General features: G+C 44.1%; 8 protein-coding genes across 8 annotated transcripts in view; 5 read left to right on the top strand and 3 right to left on the bottom strand.

Moving 5' to 3' along the window:
• The window catches only part of LOC126561974 (dynein axonemal intermediate chain 3-like), a 216,142-nt gene that overhangs the window by 138,512 nt on the left and 50,476 nt on the right, over window positions 1-27,154 (top strand). The gene's annotated exons all lie outside the window — the stretch shown is intronic.
• On the bottom strand, window positions 425-5,026 carry LOC126557111 (bis(5'-adenosyl)-triphosphatase enpp4-like). The gene is made up of 4 exons (XM_050212778.1): window positions 4,625-5,026; window positions 2,566-3,247; window positions 726-1,028; window positions 425-633 (listed from the first exon to the last, which is right to left on the bottom strand). The coding sequence occupies exons 1-4, from the start codon at window positions 5,024-5,026 to the stop codon at window positions 425-427; spliced, it is 1,596 nt and encodes a 531-aa protein (XP_050068735.1).
• LOC126563722 (DDB1- and CUL4-associated factor 6-like) lies at window positions 6,539-8,362 on the bottom strand. The gene is made up of 3 exons (XM_050220384.1): window positions 7,092-8,362; window positions 6,699-7,035; window positions 6,539-6,619 (listed from the first exon to the last, which is right to left on the bottom strand). Exons 1-3 carry the CDS (start codon window positions 8,360-8,362, stop codon window positions 6,539-6,541), a joined length of 1,689 nt encoding a protein of 562 aa, XP_050076341.1.
• LOC126561773 (glutamyl-tRNA(Gln) amidotransferase subunit C, mitochondrial) lies at window positions 10,858-11,414 on the top strand. The gene is made up of 2 exons (XM_050218092.1): window positions 10,858-11,108; window positions 11,168-11,414. The coding sequence occupies exons 1-2, from the start codon at window positions 10,858-10,860 to the stop codon at window positions 11,412-11,414; spliced, it is 498 nt and encodes a 165-aa protein (XP_050074049.1).
• LOC126558866 (DNA polymerase subunit gamma-2, mitochondrial-like) lies at window positions 11,424-12,653 on the top strand. Its single transcript, XM_050214948.1, has 2 exons — window positions 11,424-12,210; window positions 12,364-12,653. The coding sequence occupies exons 1-2, from the start codon at window positions 11,424-11,426 to the stop codon at window positions 12,651-12,653; spliced, it is 1,077 nt and encodes a 358-aa protein (XP_050070905.1).
• On the bottom strand, window positions 12,748-16,327 carry LOC126562271 (origin recognition complex subunit 5). Its single transcript, XM_050218734.1, has 2 exons — window positions 15,730-16,327; window positions 12,748-13,535 (listed from the first exon to the last, which is right to left on the bottom strand). Exons 1-2 carry the CDS (start codon window positions 16,321-16,323, stop codon window positions 12,753-12,755), a joined length of 1,377 nt encoding a protein of 458 aa, XP_050074691.1. The 5' UTR covers window positions 16,324-16,327; the 3' UTR covers window positions 12,748-12,752.
• Window positions 17,291-21,184, top strand: LOC126563727 (DNA polymerase subunit gamma-1, mitochondrial). The gene is made up of 2 exons (XM_050220400.1): window positions 17,291-20,469; window positions 20,905-21,184. The coding sequence occupies exons 1-2, from the start codon at window positions 17,291-17,293 to the stop codon at window positions 21,182-21,184; spliced, it is 3,459 nt and encodes a 1,152-aa protein (XP_050076357.1).
• On the top strand, window positions 21,753-25,714 carry LOC126563731 (uncharacterized). Its single transcript, XM_050220414.1, has 2 exons — window positions 21,753-22,605; window positions 24,513-25,714. Exons 1-2 carry the CDS (start codon window positions 21,753-21,755, stop codon window positions 25,712-25,714), a joined length of 2,055 nt encoding a protein of 684 aa, XP_050076371.1.

Consider the following 27,154-nt stretch of genomic DNA (forward strand, 5'->3'; position numbering starts at 1 on the left):
CTGCCCCATTAGCCTACAATAATTTGGGAAAACGTTCTGTTTAGGCTTGTTTCGTGTTCATCGTTCAGTGTAATGTCTCTGTTTCTCCTTCCTCATTATACGCGCTACAAAGTAATTAAACAATTTAAGATCAACTGATGACAGTGTGCGTACACCGCCAATTGCACTTACAGAAAAAAACGAGATAAAAATAGATATAAAATTGCCAAAATTTGTTCGCTACCCTTCTGCCACTGTGTGTCTTCTGTTCGATTCCCGCAACGGAATGTTCAAGTTGTGTAACCAATTTGCATGCGTAATAATTTTCAATTTAAAATACAAAAAGCATTCGTTCGTCGATCGCAAAACCGGCAGCCTTTCAATCCATCGGGGTCAATTAAAACGAAACTAAAAAAAACCCCTTGTTTGCTTCCCTTTTTATGCTTCAAACGTCAACCGACACAACATCACCATTTATCGAGGAGTTGGTGGTGCTGGTGTGCAGCATCTTGTTGCCTTCGTCGATGAACGTTTCCGTTTCCTCGTACAGGTACGGTGGTACCATGTGTTCGCGCCTTCGCCGCTGATAAATCACGGCGAGCGCAAACAGGCTCATTATGCCAAAGGACACAAAAAGGCTGCCGGCGAAAATCACTGTAATTAGAAAAGAAGAAACGGTTTAAGCTATTATAGATGTGCAAAGGAGCGTTGGTAAGGCTGATCGGGCAACAAGCATTTACACTTACTTGCGATTGTTTCTACGCGTGTCACATTCGAGGAGCTGCCTCCATTCGGATCGTTATCATCATCGCCGTCATCATTTCGCGAACTATTGCGCAGTATGTGCTGGATGTGGCTTACGTTGCCTGCCAGATACGCCGGTGGTGCGAGGTTAAGTATTTCACAAAACATATAATACAGATCGACCGTATCGAACGGTTCGACGGTTAGCTGCTCCCGTATGGCTGGACCGTACGCGAAGAAGAAGGAGTTCATCGAGGGCTGCGTATTGTCGTACCCATGCATACCGTACGGTGTGTCCGGTGTAACTGGGGCAAGCATAACAAAAGAAACAAGAGCACATTAAACCTGCCTGTTTCATTGACAAACATACCGTCATAGACACGTTGAAGCTAGTAACTAAAGTAGGCGAATTTCAATTAGGAATCGAATACTCGAATTCCAATCCTTGCAAGCATTTCGTTCGGTGTTTCGTCATCCGCTTGGCGTTGAGCGGGTGAGTGAACGAATTTTCTATAGAAATTATTTTCAATCATACTATATACTCATACTACTTTCCATTTCAATCATATTCCTAGAATGGTCGAAATCAGCTATCTTAAATAATTTGATTATATTTACCATCTATTCTGCAAATCAAATTTCATAAGACCTATTTTCCGGTCAACAGCGGTCAACAGTACTTTCCGGACGTACAATCGTTCCAATCGCAATGGAATCCCATTAGATCGAATATAATACCGTCGGATCAAATCGCAATCAAATCCGAATCGGATCGAAAAGATTCTAATCCCAATTTAATACAAAATGGATCGAATCCTTCAATTAGAGTCCAATCCGAATCGAATCTTCCTAGGGATTGAACTATCGAATCTTACGAATTCCGAATGTGCCAACACTCATGCAAACGTGACAAGCTCTTTACTACTGGCCCAATCAGATTCAAGATGGCGCAATAATGTTGGCGCGAATTTTCACTATCTGCTGTCAAATCCGATAGTACGCACCGACGTAAAATAATAGCACAGAATGTGTACTGCGCAAGCACATTTTGTAAGGTTTCGTCCATGAGGCGACATTTACCCCGGGACGGTGTAATACGAAACGCGCCGGGTGAGGTGAGTTAGTCCTTTGACCCCAGACAGTAAGCTATGCTATCCCTGCCCAAAAACAACAAGCACCGTTTTTCTATCTAGTTCTATCCTCTTCTAGTTCTTCTTCTTGGAGCATTCCATAAATGATTTTTAATTATACTTTTACACACTTTTCTATCAGTGTATAGGATTGTTTTTAGAATAAATAGTTTTCCTGCAACTGTTCTACACACTACAATAATGATTAAAACTGTTTTATGTTGAAAACAAAGTACATGATAAGTGTTGAAAATATAAAAAAAATCTGTTACACACAACTCGAGATATCTGCCCTCAAGAATGATCAGTCATTTTGACTGACCCTGTCGAAGTGGCTCAAACATATGTTTTTACTATACCAAGAACGAAAAACAACATGTAAGTGATTCAAAATACACGTTTTGATAGATCTAAGCAATGTTCTTATTATTTTGCTTGAGAAAATTATTACACTTTAAAAATTCAAAACCATTCAAAATGACTGGTAGCTCGTTTTAGTGTTAATGCCCTACTAGGTCACGCTGACCATTTAATGGCGCATTGACTTGCTTATACCACGTAGTTGGATAGTCAGTCCCCACTATGGGGGAACGGTCCGGATGTAGATTTGAACCCCGATCCTGCCACATCACCACCGGGCCGGTTCTAATTACGTCACTTAATTAAGTTTAACAAACAAAACAAAAGAAAAAAATCCAAATTCATTACTTACCATCGATACGGTACTTCTTTCGATAGTACTCAACAGTCCCCCACATATCATCGAACCCGTAGCCAAGCTGCGCCACCGCCGTGATGGGACCGGTTCGTCGCGTGTTATTGTACCGCCAACGGGCCGGCAAATTTTCCTGCATGTACACATCAAACCGGCCGTCCGCGTCGGCCGCCCGCTTTAGCTGCCGAAAGAGCTCCGACCGGTCCTGCTCGACCTTCGGCACGATCTGTAGCACCGGTGTGGTGCCGTACGTATCGTACCGCAGGTCGCCCGATACCAGTGCGGATAGATTGATGAAATTTTTCGGCATCAACACCTCCATCCCGTGGTCGCTCAGATGTACGACGTTTACGCGCTCCTGCAAACGTTGTTCGGCAATCTTTAAATGTAACTGGCGGGTGAGCTCGTTCAATTTCACGACCAGCTGTTCCATACGCTCTGATTCGGGCCCGTAAATGTGACCATCGAAGTCAGGCTCCTCGATATAGAGCAGCACCAGATTGGCGGGTCGTTCAGCGTCCCGTATCCATTGGAAGACGGTATCGAGACGTTCCGTCCACGGTATCGATAGGTTGAATCTTTGTGTGTGACTGCACGTCAGATTACGCGTACCGTAGCCATAGTCCGTTCCGGGCCACATCATGCATCCACTGTGTCCGCCAGCATATTGATTCAAAGACTGCATGAGTGAGAAAATGGGAATGTTTTTTTTTTTTTGTAATTACTAATTAGTAATGAGAATAACAACTCTTTTCAATGAATTAATTCACTTTTACCTACTCCATACTGCGACTTAATACTTTTAACAACTCTTTTGAAGGTCAATTTTCTTTAGGAGCCGGGAGCTACTTTTAACTGAACTTTTAATGGCCAGAGGGTTTGTGGCACGATTACCTTTAATAACGACGTCACCCCTCTCATAACATCTATGACAACTCGCTGCGCCACGAACTCCAAAGAGATTTCAAAATTCTATCTTAATTTGAACCCTAAAAAAATAAAAGCTCCTAGCGATTCGAATTTTTCTGGAAACTATTAACTCCTTGGGACAATACGGCACTGGACCGTTATAATAAAATGTAAATAAAAAATAAAATATTAACTCCTTGGGAACACTCTTTGTTCTTCGAAGCCCAGAAGAGTTGAAAAAACTCTTTGTGAGGAATTTATTTAAATCATTGATTAGAAAAATTTAAATCACTCACTCACACTTACTTAGGACGTACAATCTATCAGCTGAATGAATTAATCTGAATCTCTACTCCAAAGATTCGTTAATCTCGAAAAAGTTATGAATATTTAAATATTTACGAATAATTAAAGATTTACTAATCTCCAAAGATTCATTGTACTCCTTGTCGCCCAGTTCTTGCTGCCTTCTTTAACCGTTTTACCAAATTTTAGTATTCATTTCTGAAAGTGAATCGAACACTGGTTAAGACAATAGATACATTATCAGATTTTTTTCTCTTTACTTGTGATTCCACCAAACAAATAATTGATAAGTGATAATTTCAGAAACGAATAATAAACCATGAACCTTTCGTGAATTGCGAATCTTAAGGCCCCGGACCACGGGAAATTTGAAGCTGTTGAAATCGATCTAGAACAGTAAAAAAATCTCTATTTTGCAATTTCAGCCATTTCTCCGTTGCCTCGTGTAAAAAGATTGTGCGCGCGCCAGGTGCTCAAAGCGAGACTTCAATCCGAGAAAATTTCAAACATACTCAAAAGCACCTGTTTTTTTATTATGAAATTTCTCGTGGCCCGCGTCCTTTAAAAGATTTATAATATTTTCTAAATTTACAAAAGGCTCACGAATCTAAAAAAAACTCTCAATTCTCAAATTCACAATAGACTCACGAATCTTAAAAAACTCACTAATCTTTAAAGAATCACGAATCTTTTGGGACGACTTTCAATTTTTTATTTGAATGGCTCTTCAGTTACGATTCATATGAATGACTATCCCTAAAAGATTCATTAAGCACAACACTAGAGAACACTATTACTTTTTACTTAGAACGGGAATTTGAAAATAAAGAAAGAATCTTACCCAAATCGGCAGCAGTTCCGGATTGAAGTGAAATAGCTCGTACGAATAGTTTAGCGGACCCTGGATCGAATCGTACACACCGTTCGCCAGCACACCGTGCATGTTCGGGTAGACGCCGGTGGCGATGCTGTGGTGGTTCGGGAAGGTTTTCGTTGGGAAAACGTTCCGCAGGTACGCACTGGAAGTACCGTTTCGCCGCAGCTCGTTAATGTAAGCGGAACTGTTGCGCTGTAGGTATTCCGTCCGGAAGCCATCATACGACACCACGATCAGCACGGGCGCGGCGGCAACCGGTCGGGTACCACTGAGCGAACCCTCGGTACCGTCCGTACTGGCCTTCCCAGGTAAGACCAGCAACAGTAGCAATCGTACCACTTCCAGAATCACCACCGTACTGGTCATGATGATTTGTGGTTTCGTTGCGTACCGTGTTGACGTTCCTTTGTACGCTCCCCCTGTCTTTCACGGGTATGCTGATTACCAAAACAAAACAACCATCCGAGCAGCTCGCGAAACCTTCCTTGCTTGCGTAACCTTTGGTGGCCAATGGGGAATGCTAGCACTAATTTGCTGCGGGACACCACGATGAACCACCCCCCACCCCCGTATTTAGCACTTCCCCCTCTATTCCTTTCTCGTTACCACACTGCACAACCTTAGCACCACCAATGGCCGTCCCGTTATGCACGACCTGGTCCAAACGACGAATGATATCCCTTTATTAACTATCGTGGAGGGCGTCCTGGCATGATTTTCTCTCCCACACGCTTATCACACAAGCATCCAATAGTGGACAGCGGCTGATTGATGTTTCTCCCAGTGCTGGAGACAGGTTGACTGTAGGTAATAGTGTATTGTAGTTATTTTACGCGGTAATGCACCTGTTCCTTCGCTTGCGTTGTACAAACTTTGCAAGAGTCACAAACACACACACACACACACACACATTCATACGCAATGCAATACGAGCGGGCGTATGTACACAACACCACTATATGGTGGTTGATCAAGAACCACTCTTGCAATCCTTTATAAAATTTGGCTAATTATTCTGTGTATGTGTGTGTGTGTGTGTGTGTGTGTATTTTTGATATTTTACTTGTAAAAAATCAAATAAAACTCAATTATAGCTAACATGATCAAAATACAAATTAGCAAATGTCGTAAAACGATTTCAATTCCAACCCAACACGTCGCGAGCAGAGCATAAACCTAATAGCAGACATCTGTCTGAACATTTGGCCTTCAGGCGGTTGTGGAGAATGAGCACAGCTGTAATATAATTTTACTCATCACTTCCCAAAAAGTGATTTCCTCGCTAATCCTAATCTAGAATATTGTAGTGTTTTGAATTAAAATCTTGTCATTAATTGTGGCGATTTTCGTTAACGCGTTTAGGTACGTGCGTCCGTGTGTTTGTGTGCTTTGCTATGGCAGCCGGCAGCGATAATTACTGTTAAGAATTCTGCCATTCGGAACCACGACGAAATTGTGTGACTGAATTATGCGTAAGTTGATACTTTGCTTTAACAGCTTTCTCATATTTTACATTAACTTTAAGGTACGAAGAAAACGGAGCAATGCATTCGTTTGTAAAATATGCAGCTATGCGCACCATATCGTTTATTCTGGAATTATAAACTATTGTGAAAAATCGTATAGAAAGGAACTAGACGTACGCGTAAGGCAGCTTCGTTAAGTAAGGTAAAGCCTTTTCACAGTGTTTTTAATTCTTTGTACATATAGAATAACCTACTAAGGATAACGGCCGCCCGGTGGTGTAGGCGACAGCGGCGCCGGTCTTCAAACGGCAGGACTGGGATTCAAATCCCATCTCCACCAGCTCCCCCCCCCCCCCCCCCCCAATTAGAAAAAAAAACAATTTAGGGAAAAGTTTACCCACGGTTCCACGGTTTAATAACTATTCATGTAATTTAACACAACCCCTGATAGGCGTGGTCGGTTGGCCAACTGCTCTTCCTTTTCCTTTTGTACCTTAATAGAACAAAGAGATAATAATAGAGTTGATAAAACAATTCTGTATGAAGCATAATATTTCAACTTTGGCACTTACTTTTGGTATAGTTTCGTCGTCCAACAGGCTGTATTCACCCAGCGGCATAAAAACTCGTATTAACCCATCCGCACCGCCTGTAGCAAAAATCGCTAGCGATGGGTGCGGTTGAACGGTGGTCACCGATTCGCGGTTGCCAATCAAAGTCATGATGCAGTCAGTTTTGCGTTTATCCCAAAAGAACACGTTCCCAGAATCAGACCCGGCTAAGACATAATTGTTGCCCCAAAATCCAACGTCCGTCAAGCCCGTACTGTTGATGAATGATATAAGTCGAAAAATGGCGATTAATTGTTTGATCGGGTCCGGATGGCACAGCACGAATGCGATACGATAACTATCATTACAGAAAATAAGGAAAAAGTAGTAGAAAGACTATTAAAAAACACTTACTTAAATTTGTGACGAGTTTTGTACGATTTTTTAACATACAAGAATTCGTTTGTATTTGTCGGGATACCGCTTCGTCCAGCAGCTTGGCTTTCGTGCTGGTTGTTCGTTTCGTCCATAGCTTCAGCATTGTCGCTGTCGCTCAGGATATCTACATCATTCTCTATAACCTCCGCATGGTTGTCCGTTTCGTCCATGGCTTCATCATTGTCGCTGTCGTTCGGGATTTCCACATCATTCTCTAGAACCTCCGCAAACCATCCCTCCACAACATCCGACGCGTTATCGAATCCTTCCAAGCTCAGCTCTTGAAAGTTATGTGCGAAATTAACAACCTGACGTGTAATTCGTATCCAATCTGATTCGTCCAAAAACGGACTGTTGTGTATACCCCGGTCATTAATCGGTATCCATGGCTCTCGACCCAGCACCGATTCGTCACTTAGCCCAGAGTGATTTGCTACATCGAACAGGTATAGGGAATCCACGTAGAAATTACATAAAATGTTCTGCTCTGAATCATCATAGGCTACTGATGTTACGGCAGGATGTTCAGTGGTCATCATTGGATAAGAAAATATTTTCATTGGAGGTGCAGCAAAGTTGCTTCCGGGATTACGGCGGTCATAGATACAAACATAGCCATTAGAATCACCAACAGCAATGTATCGCTCTGATATTGGTGATAACGACATTGCTGTTGGTATGCACTTCATACGTAGCAGTATGTTGTCTTTGCATTCATTCATTTGTTCGTTATAGTGACACCGGATATCGAAGAATCGCACCGTGCGATCCGAGTGGCAGCTGATAAAACTCTTGGCTTCCGATGGTATGGGTATGATTTGATTTGTTCGGTGTGTGGTGCAGTTACGGAAGATTGGAATAATGATGGTTTTTCCCTGTGCTACGCTAAAATCGTAACACATTAGTCCATCCCTTCGCGAACCCGACACGACTAGATTGTCCGAGTGAGACATAAATCGCGCACACGTAACTTGCGATGCATGCGGAGTTTTAATACGTTTTAGAGATTCATTGAAAGGATTGCATAGACTAATCTTACGATCATTTGATGCGCTTAGGAGAAACTGCCCATTAGGGCTCCATGTTAGCGAACTGGTATCATCGGTATCGATTTGGCAACTTTTCCATGGCTTAAGTCGGCCAATACACGCATCTTTCAAGTTTTTCTCCATCTGCTGACGTAACGGTTGCACTCGCGAGCCATTCACGACGTCCTTAAAGATGTTACGGGTTTTAACAGGCAACATGATAGATTCGCTGTGGTTTGTTTGGGTGAAAAAGCATGGTAAGAATTATTATTCAAAATACAAGCATTTGTTAAGGATTTAATAATAACTGCTTACTATCGTTCTTTTTTCCTGTTTTAGGTTAAAAAAGCTACACTTCCACTCGAAAAGTCATAAATGCGTTCAATAGTTAAAATATAGGATATATCCAACGGTTAATGTAATCGTCACATGCGCCACCGAATGTGAGAACAAAATGTGTGCAGCACCTGTTTCCAACTCGTCACGTTGATTTCCTAGATTTCCAGTATTTTGCAACACAATCAACCAAGCATAGAACAAGATAAGAAGGCTAAATGATACTATAGAACCAAAGCTCATACTGAACCGAGACGCGTTCAACGATGAAATGTCAAGAAGCGAACCACTGTCGATTCCTACCTCGAAGCGAAGCAAAATACATGGCTCTTTTGAGAAAGATTCTAAAGGCCTGGGTAGTGGATAATTTTTTGGTTCAGAATTTATCGAAGTAAGTTCAAGCGACAATCAGCATCGGGAATAGTAGATCCTAGAACAAAGCATATAAGAATACGTTATTACTTTGTTGTAAGGGAGTCTCAAAGAAGTAAAACAGAATAACACACATACAGCATATCGGATAAGCGGTGGATTTGATTTACGAAACAAAACGTTGGCAGAAATGGTTTATCAAGGAGGAGTGTGATATGCGGTAGCTTTTACTACATACAATTCACCATTCACATTTACGTTAAACTCGGCTATAGAAGGAAGCGCAAATTTGACTTTCTTTTGAAATGTTGTCGATTTTTGATACATTTCCATACCATACCAAACCGCATTTTTATCGCAAAATCAAGTTTCGTGTGGAGCGGTTTAAAAAATAAACTTTCGTTTGTGTATCAACAACAATGCTAAGATAATGCACCCGATCACACTCGGAACTAGGAACTAGGAGCTAGGAAGGAAGGATTTTGCTGAAACTGAAAGGATAAGCAAAAACTGGAACGATCTGAACCCACAGTCAAATTCAATCAAGGATGCCATGAACAAACGCTAGACCCAAAGCGACACAATTTTGAAGCTGATGTATGGTAGAGATTTGCACTTTTTCTGATGTCTTCAATTGAGTCTCAGAAAATGGAGGCCGTATGCAAACGCTAGCAAAATCGCCCTGCAATACAAGTACTGGAATCGCCCTGCGAAGTACACACTAGAGAGACCGAACAATGATGATTAACATGTTCGAACGTAATATGCAACATGTTCGAGGAGGCCCTGAACCTATTGCTCCATCAACACTTTCACGACACGACGGTGCGAAGCTACTTCATCAGTATCCAGCAGTCGTTCTCACGTTACAGGAAATAACTATCATGGATGAGAAGTCCAACACACGGAGAAACATAAAACGCTGACTGGATACAAATTCCTTTACTGCGTATGGGGGCGTGCGTTATAGATCATTCTTTTAACCGAGCAGATCTATACTAGCAACTATTTGTGGTTAGCGAGCGTCTAATCGAATGGTAGCGAAGAAAAAACACTTACTGGAGAATTGCGTGAAAAGCTAAGCAAGCAAAACTTCAAGATTCAACAAATTTCACACTACGATTCCTGAGACCACTTGGTTCAGTTCGTCGACGACTGTTTCCGGTATTCTGTGCTTGTAGAATTACAGTCTGAGAGGCTTCTGGCAATGCAATTTTCACAAAATGCCACACTATACTCGATCACGGCACGGCGTTTCAGCGAAGGTTCCCGGTAAACTGTGCCGGTTGAAATACAGATAGAACCGAATCGAGCGATGTAAACCTCCAGGATGGTACATTCCATAACGATTGTGCGTGGTTGGGCCATCCCATTGACGTTTAGACGTTTAAAATAACCCATGCAGATATTAACTGGAAATTGGTCCTTTGTTTTCTTTTGCTTTTGACAGATCGCGATGGAACGCATCCAGGCCAATTTCGAATGTTTAGAGCAAGTTGTGTTATGTTTATGTTTATGGTCTTCTTCCCCGTCTATGAGACTGTAGCATGTATCTTTGGTTTCAAAATGTTCGTTAATTTGACAAAATTTTAACTCGTCCATTCTGAGCATGTTGAAATATTGTTGGGGGATGTGCAAAAATTTCGCTGCGTTCAATTTAGGGTTGCAATTGTTGGATATATACATTATATAAATTTATGAAAAGATAGAAAATTTATATTTTAATAATATTTATTAATATCATTTATTTATAATTAATTATGGCGGTGCAATGCCGTATTGTCAACACCGCTTGTGACGACGATGTTAAACAAACATAATGATAAGGCATTTCTTACTTATTCTTTGCCTTATCCCGGGAATATGCTCGGTTATATTTTAATAACACATACTTTATTTTCTCTTCCTTTCCAGTACGGCTGTGCGTCAAATCGTAACATTGTTGAAGACGAGCAGTCGATCGCATTACAGATTGCTTTATGTTCACCAGCTCGGCTTATCGAAACATGTTGCGTAGTGTCCTATCCCGCTTTCCATCGAGAAACTCGCTTTCCACCCTGCAAGCTTCACCACAATCACCCAAGGAAGCCCGAAAGTGGGTTAGCCGTAATTGGCCAGGGAAACCTTTACAGCATCCAACTAAAGTCCCCCAGCAACCGCACCGACTCGTATTGCTGGCAGACCCATCATCCATTACAATCAACCAACAAACGGTGCAACTGCTTGAAAGGTTGTCACTTGTAAATCTGGATAGCAAGTAAGTACGGCAGAAGGCAAAGGTGTGTAGTTCCGTTCAATAATAGCTCACTGTTTCAGACAAGCATTGGAAACGTTACAGGACTCAATCGAGTTCGCGTCGCGTATCATTCCCATCGATACAGACGACGTGGAACCGTTGTACAGTGTGCTGGAGCGGGAAAAGCTTGCACTGCGTACCGACACCGTCGATGACGGGGACCGGCAGACCGAGGTACTGCAAAACGCGGCCCTGGTGGAGGAGGAATACTTCGTAGCACCGCCTGGAAACATTCCGCTCGAACAGGCAGGACAATCGTATCTTTAGTCACGCACGATGGCACGAGCTGCTAAAACTATGATCGATTTGTTAGAAGCTTGCCGGCGCAGTAAATTTCTTCACTTTACGCTGAATCAGACAGCTGTGTGTGGTCTGTATCTAACCCCGACTGGTCAGATGTTGGCTAACAATTTGCACGCCGAATGGAATCAGTTCGGCAGCAGCAGTAGCGATACGGTGCCGGTTTTTTTGGGTAAAAGTAATCTCAACCTGCAGGAAAACGTTGTCAATGTACAAAAGCAGAACAAAGCATTGAAGCTCCCATTTGGCGTAATGATGGAGGAAACGGGGAAGAACCTACTGGTACCGATCGGTGATACTTTCATCCTGCACCTGCCAGAAACGGTACAACTTTGCACGACCTATCTCTTACCATCGTCGAGCGCAAACCAGTTTCTCTACCAACTGCAGCGACAGCGCAAGATCTGGTGGATGCGTTGGTCGGTCGATCCGGGCCGGTACTTCATCTCCGATGTGCGCCACGACGAGGAAAGCATCAGTAATACCACATCCGTATCGATCTGTGCCCGGTTCGTGGACAGGACAGAGTTGGAGTTAGACCATCTGGAGCTATCGTTGATGCCGGATGATGGTGAAAGGATCGTTAGCGAACCGTGCAACGCGATCGTACGCGTTACGAACAATTTGCACCGAACCACTCTTGCCATCCTGATGGACGCATTGGAGGGTAATGCAGCGTCGGAAGCGTGTGTTAAAATTCATCGCAAAATAGCTCCTTACAAGTGTGCCATTATCTATCAGCTGGAAAACCAGTGTGGCCAAGGTATGAAAGCATTCTCCGCCTTTATTTTCATTCTCTCTCTTTCTCTCTCGCTCGAATAATAATTTATTCTTCTAATTTTACTGTCGGACAATATGGCGTAAATATTGTCATACTAAAAAAAAAAAATAAAAATTATTTTACCGTCGCTTCCAGATGAAATTACGATGGAGCAGAATTTGAACGATCTTTCGAAACATCTGGAGTACGTACTGCGGGCCGCAAAACTTACCGTCCACCACGACGATGATGGTGTTTTCGGTCGAATGCCACACGACCATCAAATAGCTGAGCTCGATCAGATCGGAGTGCCGTACATTCTGCTGCTAAACGCCAAAACGCTTTACACCGGTCTGCTACGGCTTCGATCTCGCGATACTACCCTCTCTGAAACGATACACATATCCGACCTGCCTAGCTATTTAGTGAAAATAATACACGCCTAGAGAGTGCCTGTGTTTTTGTAAGATTTATTCGAAATGTTTGTTAGTAGACAACTTAGCAGCAGTTAGTAAGGATGTACACATAATAAACAAACCAAAGGTTTAGAAGAAATCGGTCAAGTACTGACGCACATTAAAGCCCACCATCCGACCAACGTGCATGATAAAGTCCAATCCGACGGTGCACTTGAACCGCGTAACCGAACCGTCCAACATTCCCGTGCCGCCATCGACCGACGCGTACGCGAGCAGCTTCAGATGTACCAGCGTTGAAATCTGTGTCATCAGATTGCACGTCAGACCGACCTTCTCGTCCAGTATGGCGTAAAAGATGGCCAGCAGCCGGTCAACGTTGAACGCTTTCGGGCCAAGCTTGGTTGCCATCTTTTCTACCACCTTCGCCCTTGCATTTACCGTCTGCAACCGTTTACGCTGCTTGCCATGATTCTTCACGAACAGCCGTTTGTCCTCCTTCGTAGCATTGTTGCTCGCCAGGTAGGCGGCAATCAGCAGATACTTGGCGTAATACGGCAGCTCGATATACTGGGCAGCGGTAATGTCTGATGTCTTCTCCGGTCGGCCGGTGGAATGTTCCGTTCCGAGCCGCATGTACATCGTGCTAAGCGCTAGCTTGAGCGTTTTCGTTATGTTGCGCCACAGGCAGATGGAATCGGTGGCTGGGATCGTACCGTCCCGTATGGGTTCACAATACGGAAGGAAGCATTCGGCAGCGACCAGACGTAGCTCTTTCACATCGCGACACACCTTCCAAAACGTACCAAGAAACAGGTTGATGTAGTTGCAGTGGAAATCTTGCGTGATAGAAGCCAACCATTTTTGGTCATTTGCGGTGGAGTTTTCCTGCTCCGCAAGCCGTTCGATGTGCTGTAATTGTGCAACTGGTTGTTAGTTGTAAAACTCACCATAGTCTGTATTTTAACCTTTACTTCAAAGACCACTTCTTACTCGGCTATGTTTTGCACTTTTATTTTTGTTAATAACATTTGATATAATGGAACTATCAACGTGAAACTTTAAGAATGCAAAAAATAGATTTTTGTATTGTATTAAAATATATAACTTTTAATTGAATTTTCGAGTTATACCCCTTACTTGTACAATCACCAACCCGAGTAGGTCATATTTTTTGTACAGGAGTTTGTATTTTGCCGTATTATAAAGCTAGTATCTTTGGATCTGCTCGTCGTATTTACATGAAATCTTTAAGAAAGAGGAGACTACTTGCTGTCGGGGGAATAACATTTACTAGAAAGTTTTAAAATTCGTCTTCTTTTTATTTTTTACTTGCAAAACTGTAATCTTCAATCTACGATAAGCAATTGTTCGCTGGTCAGAGTTTTTATTTGTTTTGTTTTTTGTTTTATTTTGTTTACAGCAGTCGTAAACTTTTCTTAACATCAAATATCTCACAATGATCATACTATATTATTTTTATGCATAACTTCTCTCGTTTTTTGGCTTTACGAATTACTAATCCATTTCTTGGTGATCGACCAAACGCTTTAATTTGCAGCAGAATAGTCATTGTTTTGTAACGGAAGCTTGTTTTAGAAGAGATTCGATGCACGATCGGCATACAGATACGGATGGATATGCTTTTTCTAGTCTTAACATACGAGAGCCTGCGTAATTGCTTGAATTATAGAAAAGTGCCATTCATTTGAATTGTTTGAAACCTTGAGAATGATTATCCGACACGTCTTCGCCTATTTTTATTGACTATATAAATTTGATCACTTGAGTTTTGTAAAAAGAAGCACTCATTTTAATTATTTGCTTTTCACGTTTAATTCATAAAAAATCAGATTCTGTAAAATGGAAAATGCATATTATTATACAGAAAGTATGTTTGGCGCTAGAAGCGCTAAAGTAAATATAGATGTTACAAGAAAAAAAAAATCAACTAAATGATATGAGTTAGATAACAAATAGCCTCACCTCTCTTGAAAACTTCATGCAATTACGACGACCAGATCAAAAGTTATTTATCTTTACGGCATATACATATACATAATATGGTAAACTGCAGTCAATAAAAATGTAAATGACTAAGCCGTTAGTATCTGTAGTAAACTGCCGAAATCAATTATTAAAACGCTAAACAAATTACTGACAGTGTACCAAAAATACTAAAACAAGTGTAAATTGAAGATCAACCATAATAAATCCTAAGGCATATTTTTCACTTGTTTCACTAGCAGACGTAAAACACCCAACGAAAATTTACAATTGAATGGAATAACTATATCAAGGCGCTCCAAAGCTAAGTACTTGGGCTTGCTGTTAGATAAAACTCTCACCTTCAAGCCGCATATTAAAAAAATCATAATCAAATGTGAAAATATATACCATAGTCTCTATTGTTTTTTGAAACAGAAACTCAAAATGTGAAAACCCTAAAAAATAAATTTCTAATATACAATTTTTTAATCGAACCTGTCACAAACACAGTTTGGAAGTCTTGCGCAAAACCAAGAAGCAGAAATGAAGTGCAAAGAATGCATTTTTTTAGAAACTTTCTCTAGAAAACTAGAGGAACTGTGGCTAGAAACAGAAATGTCCCCTTTAGGTGAAGAACTTTTTTTTTCGAAGGAACGGCCTGGCCGTATTGCTTTGACTTATGAATACCACGTAGCGAGGTTAGTCAGTCCTCACTACGAGGGGACGGTCCGGATGGAATTTAAACCCCGGTCCTGCCGTTTGAAGACCGGCTTGCAATCGCCTACACCACCGGGCCGCCCCAAAGAACTAATTAAATCGGAACCTAAAGAACTAATTATATCCACTAAATTTTCAATTTTGGAAAGATTGAATTTTCATATCAAAACTGAACTTCAAACATATTTCAAGAACTTTAATTATACGGTCGTAATTCCTATCCTTCCTAATACCATGTAACTACCACTATTACAGATAAAAAGTTGGAAGCTTTCTTGACCGCGAAAATGCATACTCCCACAAAAAATGTTTCACCTATCCGGGTGTAGATGGTTACATAAGGAAATAAGGGTATATTTTTGATCATTGAAACGAAGGTAAATTATCAAAAACCTCTTACCGCAGCATAATCGTTCATCAGTATGCGTCCGATTTCATTGCGTGTGTACTCCGGCACGAACAGCTTCACTATTGGCGGTAGGCCTGTTTTGATGTAGAATTTCTCGAACGGCAGCGAAGACAGCAGCACGACGGAAATGTTCAACCCGGTCGCTTCTGGCAGCTGTAGAAACAATGGCAACAAATTGTGTGCCATCGTACGAAGCCGGTCTGCATACTGGACCACTATTACGTACGCTCCGGACGCATCGAGCTGTTGCAGGGCGGCAAGGAAATCCTTCGCATATTCCAGCTTCCGATCGTAGCTGTAATTGTTGGCCGGTGTCAACTCGGCACCTTCCAGCTGCCGGACAATGCTTTCGAACAGTAACTTGTTGGTGTAGCAGCTGATTGCGTTGATGTGCGCGCACCGTAAACCGTTCGCATCGTTATGGAACACTTCGCGCACAATCGTAGATTTGCCGGTCGAAGACTGGCCATAGATATAGAGGGCTGGTGGGAAAGGATCGCCCGTAAGGTAGTACTTGTAGAGCTTGCGGACGATCGCTTCACGGCAGGGAGCGATTTTTGCAATCTGTGTCACAAACGCGTCCATGATTTCTTTTACCAAAAAACGACAATCCCGAAGCCAGTAGAGATAAAGATCGAGCAACAGTTGGTTTTGTTGTGTATATGTGCGCCTTCAATTTGCCGCTTTTCTATCCGCGTCTGTGCAGTGCCGGTCACGTCACTTCAAATTTCAAAGTTTATTGTTTTGGTTTGACATGACGCATTGCTCACTGTCAATTTAATTTTGAAAGAAAATTTGAATTTACATTAGGGATGGGAACAAATAGGAAAAAGGGGAAAGGGCGATTAAAAAAAAACATCGGAACCAGTTTCGACAGATAGGTACTACCAATCCTTTCGGAATGTGGGAACCGTCCAGAATCGTCGAAGCCGTCGGAACCGTTGGAATCGTCTGGACCAGCTCTTGAGCTCTTGATGGAAAGAGTAAGGATCTATGTTCAAATTCTAGCTATATTTCATACCAACTAATCTAATCATTCATAACTAAGTATGCCCGAGATAAGGACAAATTTAAGAAGAAAATGCCTTGTGTAACTTCTGGATCGACGGTTCCGACGCATCCAGACGGTTCTAACGGTTCTAAACAGTTCCGGACGATGGAACCGTCAATTCCTTTTCCTTGGAATTGGAACTGGAATCACACGTGCAATCCGGTTCCGGCACTGTGGAACCGTGTATGCGTTTTAGAGAACCTATCATTATTTTACACCATCGCAATAGGATGGATCCGAATAGCAAAGCAAATATAATTCAAATTATACCAAAATACGTGTTGTTTCTAAAAATAGCATCAAAAATAAAACGTTACTGAAATTTAATTATTATAAGGTGGAAACTGCGCCACTGTGCGCACACGATCAAAACAAAAGCCTTCTGTCAGTTTTCCACTATTTGTTTAATATTCGTCCGCGCAGCCTTGGTAATAAGTAAAACAAACCGGCAAAACAGGGTCCAACCATCAAATATTGTGTCGTATAACTTTCCATTTGCAGATGATGATGCGGTTGACGGTCCACCGCCGTTGGTTCAGTGTGGGCATTGCCTCAAAACAGGATATTGTACCGCACAGCACCGTACGCCGGTTGAAACCGCTAACAGTTAATCGCACCGGTAGTAATGGTAACGCACAGGATCAACCAGCACCGATCGATGAAGGACCGCGTATGAACGAGATGAACATACAGATGCTTTCGAACTCTCTGTACCGGCAAATTTTCCAACCAAACTCACGTACAAAGCAACCCACCGGTCGGATTGATCCGGCCCGCGTAAAATCGCTCCAGGAAGAGCTTCTGCGCCATGGGATCGATGTTTCGAAGCCGGTACTGCTACCGGACGTAGAGCTGAAGTTGCCACCGCTACGCGGTGCCAACATTGAGGAACATTTCTACACGATTTCTGAGGAGCAGAGTGAACCATATCGGCGTGCCGTGGAGCAGCTGCCCCAGGATACACCCGCACTGCCAGATGTTTGGGCAAAAGCGCCCGGCTGGACACGGTACGACCCGGCAACGGGAAGTGCAACCGCCATCGCATACCCAACCGATGCAGCGCTCGTATTCGATGTGGAGGTATGTGTGAAGGTAGGACCGCTTCCGATAATGGCAACAGCGACTGGAACGGCTGGCTGTTGGTATTCTTGGAGAAGCCCGTTGCTATTTAGCGATATCCGTCAACCAAGCCACTATCAGCATACCGAGTTGATTCCGCTGGAAAGTGAGGAGAATGCAGGTAACTCCACCCATCCGGCACGGATTGTCATTGGTCACAATGCATCGTACGATCGTGCTCGGGTACGCGAACAATACTTTCTACAACCGTCCGGCCTACGTTTTCTCGACACGATGGCGCTGCACGTGTGTGTTAGCGGCATCACTAGCTACCAGCGGGCGATGCTAAAGTCATCCAAGCAACTTCCGGCGGAGGATACGGGTTGGAGCGAGCAAAGCTCACTCAACAATTTAGCCGACGTGTACGCACTGTACTGTGGCGGTGGGAAGCTCGCGAAAACGAAGCGCGACACGTTCGTGGAAGGTTCGCTCGAGGACGTGCGGTCTGAATTCAATAGCCTTATGAGCTACTGTGCGGAGGATGTACGTGCGACCAAAGCCGTGCTGCACCGTTTGTGGCCTCTGTTTCGCGAACGTTTCCCACATCCGGCAACGTTGGTCGGTATGCTAGAAATGGGCAGTGCTTATCTGCCAGTCAACAGTAACTGGACACGTTACCTTACCGAGGCCGATCTTGCGTTTGAAGATCTCGATCTGGAAGTGAAGCATCAGCTTGCCCAGCGGGCAGATGCTGCTTGTTCACTCCTGCACGATGAAGCCTACCGACGGGATTTGTGGCTTTGGGATCAAGATTGGAGCGTGCAGGAGCTAAAGCTAAAAGCAGGGAAGTTGGCCAGCAAGAAAACTACAATCCCGGAACGTTCGCCTGTGATGAATGGAAATTTTGACACGGACGAAGCGTCACGATTGGCGAATAAATTTGCCTACTTGTACGAAACTGCAAACCGGTTACCGGCACGACGGCCATTATTACCAGGATATCCGGAATGGTACCGTAAGCTATGCTCGAAACCGACCACCGACGATTGGTGTCCCGGGCCGTCCGGAAAGTTGGGCACCGGTATGCAGATCGCACCGAAGCTCCTATCACTCTGCTGGGAAGGCTATCCGTTGCATTACATCCGCGAGCATGGTTGGGGTTTTCTGGTACCGTTCAAATACGAACGAGACGAAGAATGTATCGAGACAGCCTTACCGTTAGAGCAACTAATTGCTGCCTGTCCCGTAGCAGAGATAAACCATTCCGGTGCATCATCCGCAGAAAGTGGCGAAGCCCTGAACCAACTTGCCCAGCAAGTTGAGAAAACCATCAGCCGGAAGGATTATTATAGTTATCGGCAACGGAAATCTGGCGCTACGACAGCTAAACGCCCCACGTATAACGGTTCGGGTGTTTGGTGTAATGTCGAGCTGGAAGGATGCTGCTACTTTCTGCAACTCCCTCACAAAGATGGCACCGGCCATCGTGTTGGCAATCCGCTGTCAAAGGACTTTTTAACCAAATTTTCCGACCACGTGCTGGCCGGTGATGGGCGGGCAGCCGAACGGGTGGTTGAGATTGCGCGCATGCTTACCTACTGGCGCAACAATCGGGACCGGATTCGGGGTCAACTGGTTGTGTGGTGTGATTTGCACCGTACGGTCGGTGCGATCATACCGCAGGTCGTTGTATGTGGTACGCTTACGCGGCGTGCCATGGAACCGACCTGGATGACAGCAAGTAACGCACAGCGAGAACGTGTCGGATCAGAGTTACGTGCGATGGTACAGGCTCCGGCTGGGTATCGGTTGGTTGGTGCGGATGTAGACAGCCAAGAGCTCTGGATAGCGTCCGTACTGGGAGACGCCGGTACGGGACTATACGGTGGTACACCGTTCGGATGGATGACCCTGAGTGGTACCAAAGCCGCCCGCACTGACATGCATAGCGTAACGGCACAAGCCGTTGGAATATCGCGTGACCATGCCAAGGTGCTCAACTACGCACGAATTTACGGAGCTGGCCAACAGTTTGCCGAACGATTGCTGAAACAGTTTAATCCGACGCTTACCGGAGCAGAAGCACGCTCCAAAGCGACCAAAATGTTCACCCTAACGAAGGGCCGTCGGATGTACCGGTTGCGGGACGCACTACGTGACCAATATCCAATGCAACCAATCCGTTCGACGGTGTACGAGGCTCTCGGGTTAGCGAGAGTATGTAACAAAGTTGTTGGTGAGCTGTTCGAGGGTCCTCACTGGTTGGGCGGCACGGAGAGTGCAATGTTCAATCGGTTGGAGGAGATTGCGGGCAGTACCAAACCGGCCACACCGTTTCTAGGCGGTAGGCTCAGCAGAGCGCTGGAACCACAGTACGGTACGGAGGATCGATTCCTGCCGACACGGATTAACTGGGTGGTGCAGAGTGGAGCGGTCGATTTTCTACACCTAATGCTGGTATGTATGCGGTGGCTGATGGGTGGAACCAATGGCGGTCAATTGCGGTTCTGTCTGAGCTTTCATGATGAGGTCCGGTACCTGGTACCGGAACGGTACGCACACCATGCCGCACTAGCCCTACACGTGACAAATCTTTTGACGCGAGCATTCTGCGCACATCGGTAAGGCTCAATCTACACCATTTTATCCAGCTCTAGAGAGTCATTTGCGTGTGATCTATTTAAAAAAAACGAGGTTTTATCGCTTGGTACAATCAATTTATTGGTGAAATTTTAATCCAAGGTTTCGGATATTCGTAGACGCAGAAAAACATCAATCATCGTTTTCTCTGTATGCACCTTTGATAATCAATGATAATTGATAAAAGTCTGTTAAAGCATTCCAGACGGTTCTGGACGGTGCCGGAAGCATTGGTTGCACCTACCTAACGGAATTGGTTCCGATGTTCTGTGGAATCGTCCGGAACCATTTCCACCTTTTTGCTGTATTTTTTTTTTCATTTCTATTGGAATCATCATCAGTTCATCTTAACCTCACCCTCCGAAAGTCTTGTATCGAACGGCCAAAATATGTTCTGCTTTTCTGCTTACTTTCAGTGTGGGCTTTCGCGATCTACCACAGTCGGTTGCCTTTTTCTCGTCCGTCGAGGTTGACCGGGTACTGCGCAAAGAGGCACAGCACGACTGCCGAACACCCTCCAATCCGCACGGGTTGCGCATTGGATATGGCATTCCGGACGGTGAGTCTCTCGACATTTACCAAACACTGGCCCAATTAAGCCCGGCACAACGCGACATCAGTAGCTGGGAATGGCATCGGCCGCAAAAAGGTACCAAAACTGTGAAGCGGATCAAAACGACGAAGGTGAAGTCGTGAAATACGGGTATGGAACTGCAGCAATCCATGGAACCAGAGTACCTCGTCGACCAAATTCCGATGAAATGAGCGATAATCTAGTGCAATGACTTGTGGACTATTAGTTTGCAGAACGTTTGGCTCACGGGACAAGTCATCGTGGGAAGCTGTAGCAACTGTACGCGGATTGTGAAGGTATGCAACTTTAATATGTTCGCTATGTGGAGGTTGCTTCGCATCACATGAATAAATGAAGCACGAGTTGAATTCAATGAAAAAAGGCTATTTGTCTTCGTCTGCCTCGTGTTTCGAGTTACACAAACACGGGAAAATGGCGACTCGACCATACGGCATAGTAGTTACACATTATTAATGCATGTTCTATTCCCTTTAGCTCCAAGTCCTGGCTAACGAGTATTTATTTTCTGCATACATTTGTCGTAAAATAGGACGGTGCTAGCTTTTGAGGTAGTTTGTCACCGAGGGCGTTGTTGTGGAATGTTTCCTTACGAAACAAAATCTAACGGTTGGAACAAGTTTGGAAAATGTTGTCACCATTCTTCAGTCATGTGTTGGACTCGTGCCAGCAATGCTACTCGGGCGGTATTGGTTAATCTGGGCAGTGATGGTTGCGATGCTTATTGATATCCTCTTTGGTAGTGATATTTCTTTCACGTTACTAGAAACCATCACCGACAACAATCAAGTGAACAACATGAACGAGCAGATAATGTCCGACCACATCGCAAATGTCTTTGCTACCATCAACCACGTCGATATTGTCAGTAGCTCGGATTATCGAGACGTGGTGCAAAATGTGCCGCAAGATCGTACCGTGCGATGGCTCGATGCTCCACCAACGGCTCTTTGCAGCAACGTACCACAGGCAGTCAGCCAGGATGACCCAGAGTGTGTCGGCGATGAAGATGAGGCTGAGAGGCGCAGCGAAAACTTTACATACTATCAACAGCAATGGGACCAGAACAGTGGTGGAGGTTACATAATCTATGATGAATTGTCTGAAATAGGCAAGTACGAGTGCTTGTTCGGTCCGGCTGGAACGTATCTGTTGGTAGACGATCCTTCCCGCTCAACTGCTCCAATTGAACGTGTTCAGATGGAACACACACTCCAACAGATCTGGACGACGCGCGGAACCTTTCGAGTGTATGTGTGGGTGCAGGATACGCTGTTCGGGTACGATCCGTTTCAACTGTCCGATATGACGATTTCCTCGTACGGGGTGCTTGTTGAGATTAGTGCCGATTCCATACTTCCCACTGTGCCACCGAATGACTTTGCTGGGTATCCCGTACGTGTGGAGGTGTTCCGCTCGGTATATAGCAATCCTGTGGCGGGCAGCTCAAAATCTGGCACCATCACCTACACCGGGGCGGATGTGACGGCACGCGATGTCTTTTGTCGGATGTTGAACGCTACGGGTAAGTGGCGTGGCTTTAGCACAGTTGACAATATTTGTTTTTAGAACGTTCCACCTTTCGTTCGTAGTATTATGCTCCTTATTATCGGATAGTAGACTCTCCCTATGGCTGTAGCGAATGCCTGCCCTTTAGAAAGTCCGTGTTGAGGCGAGCCTGTGTGTTTATTTCGCCTCCATTGGCACGGTGGTGAGCGATACTCCAACGTATCACTAGGCCAACCAAATGCACTATGCACTGTACTATGCACTAGAACGAACGCTTAGCATAAGAGAGTCGTTACGAATAGCTCACTTGAGTAGAGTTAATGCCAGCAATGTACCACTGACAGTGATGAGCATACAATTCAATGAATTTAGTGTCCAGCAACAGGGGGCGGCCCGGTGATGTAGGTGACAGCGGCACCGGTCTTCAAACGGCAGGACCCATTTACATTAACATTTTACTGAGATGAAAAAATAGGATTTGACTGAGAACTGATATAACTGGGGTGGGTTGATAAATTGTAGATCTGATCTATTATAGATTGCGGTATAAAAAATCACTTTTGCCAACCTTGAAAACACACATTTACCATTTACCAGAAAATGTGTAAAAAAAAAAAGTTTTGGATAACCGTAAAACAACATTGATGCGTATAGCAGAAGCTCTGTCGATATCTAAAGGAAATATGTATCACATGCTTCGTTAGCATTTGGACATGTGAACGCTTTGCGCAAAATGAGTGCCACCTACACTCCAAATCAGCGGATGATACAGAGGATTCTTTGAATTTTTTTAAACTACAATAAAGCCGAATATTTGCGTCGACAAATGACTATGGACGAAACAGCAGGAAACCAACTGTTTACTATTCGCAGACCGGAAAAGAATGCTGGCTGAAAAGAAATTGAAGCCCGATGATGAAGTCATCGCTGAAAAATAGGCCTATTTTGAGGCAAAAAAGGCATCCAAAAAAGATCGCTCTAAGCGCTCATTCGCTCTGTGGTCTGATCGCGGTTACCTTTAGCTCGTTACTAGGTTGCCGAGAAGTCCACTCGACTAGAAGTGGACTTGGGTGGACCGACGAAATAAAACATTAGACAGTTCTGCTGAGCTCCTCAATGATCGGTCTCAACTCCTCTGGCCTAATGTTCCGTTGCTAGTAGTCGTATTCTTTATTTTATACTCATCTGTAGGTCAGCATTACATGGAGTGGTTCGGCTTTCCTTTCTACTTCCTATTATCGTTCTGACCTATTTCGTCTGTTCCTGGTGCTCTATTTTTCCTGTAGTCAAATAAATCGAAAGCATGTGTCATGCTTTTGGTTTGGCTTGAGTTTTCCAGGTGGTCTGTTCTCATCGCATCACATGTGCATTTTGTGTTATGTTGTCCGTTTATGTTTTGCCTTCCGCGTGCTCACATATGGCATGCCCCTACGACTCATTCTTGACCTGTTTTAGCGTTCACACCCTCATACTTACGGCTCATACTTGACCTGCCTCGGCTTGAGCTGTATTGCTGATCTTGCAATTTATGGCGGTCTAATAGCTTGATGGTTGACATTGGTAAATGTACGTAAGTATGCAAAAAAAAGGGTTTTGTTGCTCTATGGAAATTAGCAGAAATGTTATCATTCTAACATGTTTTCAAAACATGGGTTTGAACGTTGGTAATTCTAATTTGTTCAGATGTCATCCGGGGTAGTAACATTTTTCTTGTGAGTTTTCTGTATCGTACTGTATACCGTATTCTACAATTCTTGCTAGGCAATTGAGTAAAAAAAAATTGTTTGCGCAAACAAAAATTATTTTGTCGTGGTTTCGGCTAAGCCTTATTTATCCACCTGTTTAATAAATAATAATCAGTAATATATTTTCAAACTGACCTCAACTCATGCCTCTCTGTTTTATTTCCCTCTACCTTCACAGTGATCCAAGTTCCGGCGGATAAGGATCTGTTCGGTGATCGACTGCCGAACGGGAGCTTTTCTGGCGCCATCGGGCGTCTCGTACGGCGTGAGGTAGACATCGTGTTTACCGGGTTCTTCATCAAGGATTACACGACGCGCGAAATCGATTTTACTGCCGGGCTGTACTCGGACGCGGTTTGCTGTCTGGTGAAGAAGGCAAGCCGCATCCCGGAAGCGCTACTGCCGCTGTACATTTTCCCGGGCGATATCTGGGCGTTGCTGTGCGTGCTTGGGCTGTGCTGTGCCTGCGTTTGGTGCGTGTTGCGTTGGTGCGTACGGCAACTACAGCCGGTCAGCTTGTGGTCCCGACGCCATCGGCTTGCGGTACTGTTTAATCTTTCGCGCAGCATCAGGTTAGCGGGCGTGGTCCGTCAAACGCTCCAGCTGTACATAGACACATTCATCTTGCTGGTGAGCGCACCATACCAAAGGTTTACACGGTCCGGCGTGGAACGCATGTTTCTTACCGGTTTGCTGCTGGTTAGTCTGATCTTTGTGTCCCTGTACCAGTCCGGGCTGGCGGCCGTGTTTGTCAATCCGCTGTACTATCCTGATATCGGTACGCTACAGCAGCTGGACGAGAGCGGTATGGCGATACCAGTCAAGTATCGGGGATTCATCGATGACGTGTTTGCGGTGAACTACAGTCGGCTGATGGATTCGCTCCGCGCACGGATGCAGCATCTGCCGCTGAAGGAATCGATGCTGGCACGCGTTGCACGGCTCGGGAACATTGCTACCGTTACGCGCAAAACGACACTGGCGCTGGACAATGCGATCTACATGACGACGCGCCAGCTGCACATGATACCGGAGTGCCCGCGGACGTACAATCTCGCGTACGTGATGCCGCACCGGTCGGTGTTTGGGGAACAGTTTAACAAGGTACTGTTGAGGATGATTGGTGGCGGGCTGGTTGACCATTGGATCGACGAGGCACGGTACGGGTGGACGCTGAAGGATTGGCGCGTGGTGCAGGGCATGATGGAGTCTAGCTTTAAGGTGCTCACCGTACAGGATATGCAGTTTGCGTTTTATGTGCTGATGATCGGGCTCACCGTTAGTGCTGGTGTGATCGGTGCAGAGGTGATGCACTACCGCCGAGCTCATCAGCGGGCTACTGTGGAGGATATAGTGAAGCGGTTCCGCGGAACTATTTGACGACATCCTTTCCGGTAGGAAGAAGATCGAGAGTCAAGATTGCAGTAGGCTCTAGGCGATTGTGAGTTTAAGCACCAGAAGTTCCCCTAGACGAAAACAGTTCCCTGAAAACGGTAAAAACTTTTTGAACTATAAGGTCTTTTGGTAGCTGAAGTTTCTTCCATCAAAAGATGCCTTGGGCCGAACAGTTTCTTTCATAGAATCTCACGGTATCTGATGGCTTTTTGGTAGAGATGATGTCCTAAAATTTGCTGAGGCCCCCTAGTTGAATGAGGTCTTGTGAATGACAAACTTTGTTCGTAGACTACATCTCATAGACTCTCAATTTACTCCATTTTAAGCAATCATTCTTTGTGTTCGGGATTCGGAAGATTCGAAGTCTCAATCCCTAGGAAGTTTCGAATACGATTGGATCCCAATTGAAGAATTTGATCCAATTGGGATTCAATTGGAATTCGGTCCGATTCAGATTCCATTCGGTTTCAATTCGATTCCCAATTGGAATTGGAACATTTGAAAATACTGGATCCGATAGGCGGAACCCTAGGATTCCTTCCAATTGGGATTCTCAAGGGATTCGATTTGGATTCTTTAGGGACTCGATTAGGACGGCTGGATTAGAATAGTCAGGTTGCATTTCTTTATCTTCGAACTTATCTTATTCGCGGTTGCTGACCGTTGAAAGCATTTTTTTTTTTGTTATAAGCCGTTGACTGGAAAGAACGTCTTATAAAATTTGATTTGCAGAATGGATAGAGAATTTAATCAAATTATTTTAGATTATTTATTTTAGTCCAAAACCTCCCCACAACACTCCCACTCTCGCCAGGCGGCTGACAAACGACGGATTCGGATTCAGATTCTGACATACACTCCGCTTACAATACAATGTACCATGATCTGTAACGCGGACCATCGACTTCACATCGATTGATTTAGAGTAACGAATATTTTTCCTATTTATTTGAATAATCTGTCCGCAAAATGGGAGTTGGATTTTTTTTACTGTATTTCTGATTTCTTCTGCGCGATATAACACTAATTGCATTCTTCTATCATACAACGTGCTGCAACAATTGCTGCAGTGAGCCTCTTGCACGTTACGCAATTCCTATATGTCGCTCGTTTGCCGACACTAGGTGTTATGGGTATTCTTATAGTTAATTATACTTTAAACATTACTGGGCTCAATTATTGGGGTCTAGTGTAATTGGGTGTGTCTAGATTAGTCTCTGGTTACGATGCACGACGCTGTGATGCCTTCCTGTTACTTTGGGATTTTAATTTGAGGACTTGCTGATGCTTTTACCTGTGTGTTTAATCATTGATATGGTGTCCCATAATTTCACTTAGGTTATCTTTTCTTACCACACCTTTCTAATTTGTTTTATTCTCTTTTTAAAATGTTTTTGGTAATTATAAACATGCAGTGCAATTTTA

This window comes from Anopheles maculipalpis, chromosome X (assembly GCF_943734695.1).
Source record: "Anopheles maculipalpis chromosome X, idAnoMacuDA_375_x, whole genome shotgun sequence".
NCBI classification, from domain to species: Eukaryota; Metazoa; Arthropoda; class Insecta; order Diptera; family Culicidae; genus Anopheles; species Anopheles maculipalpis.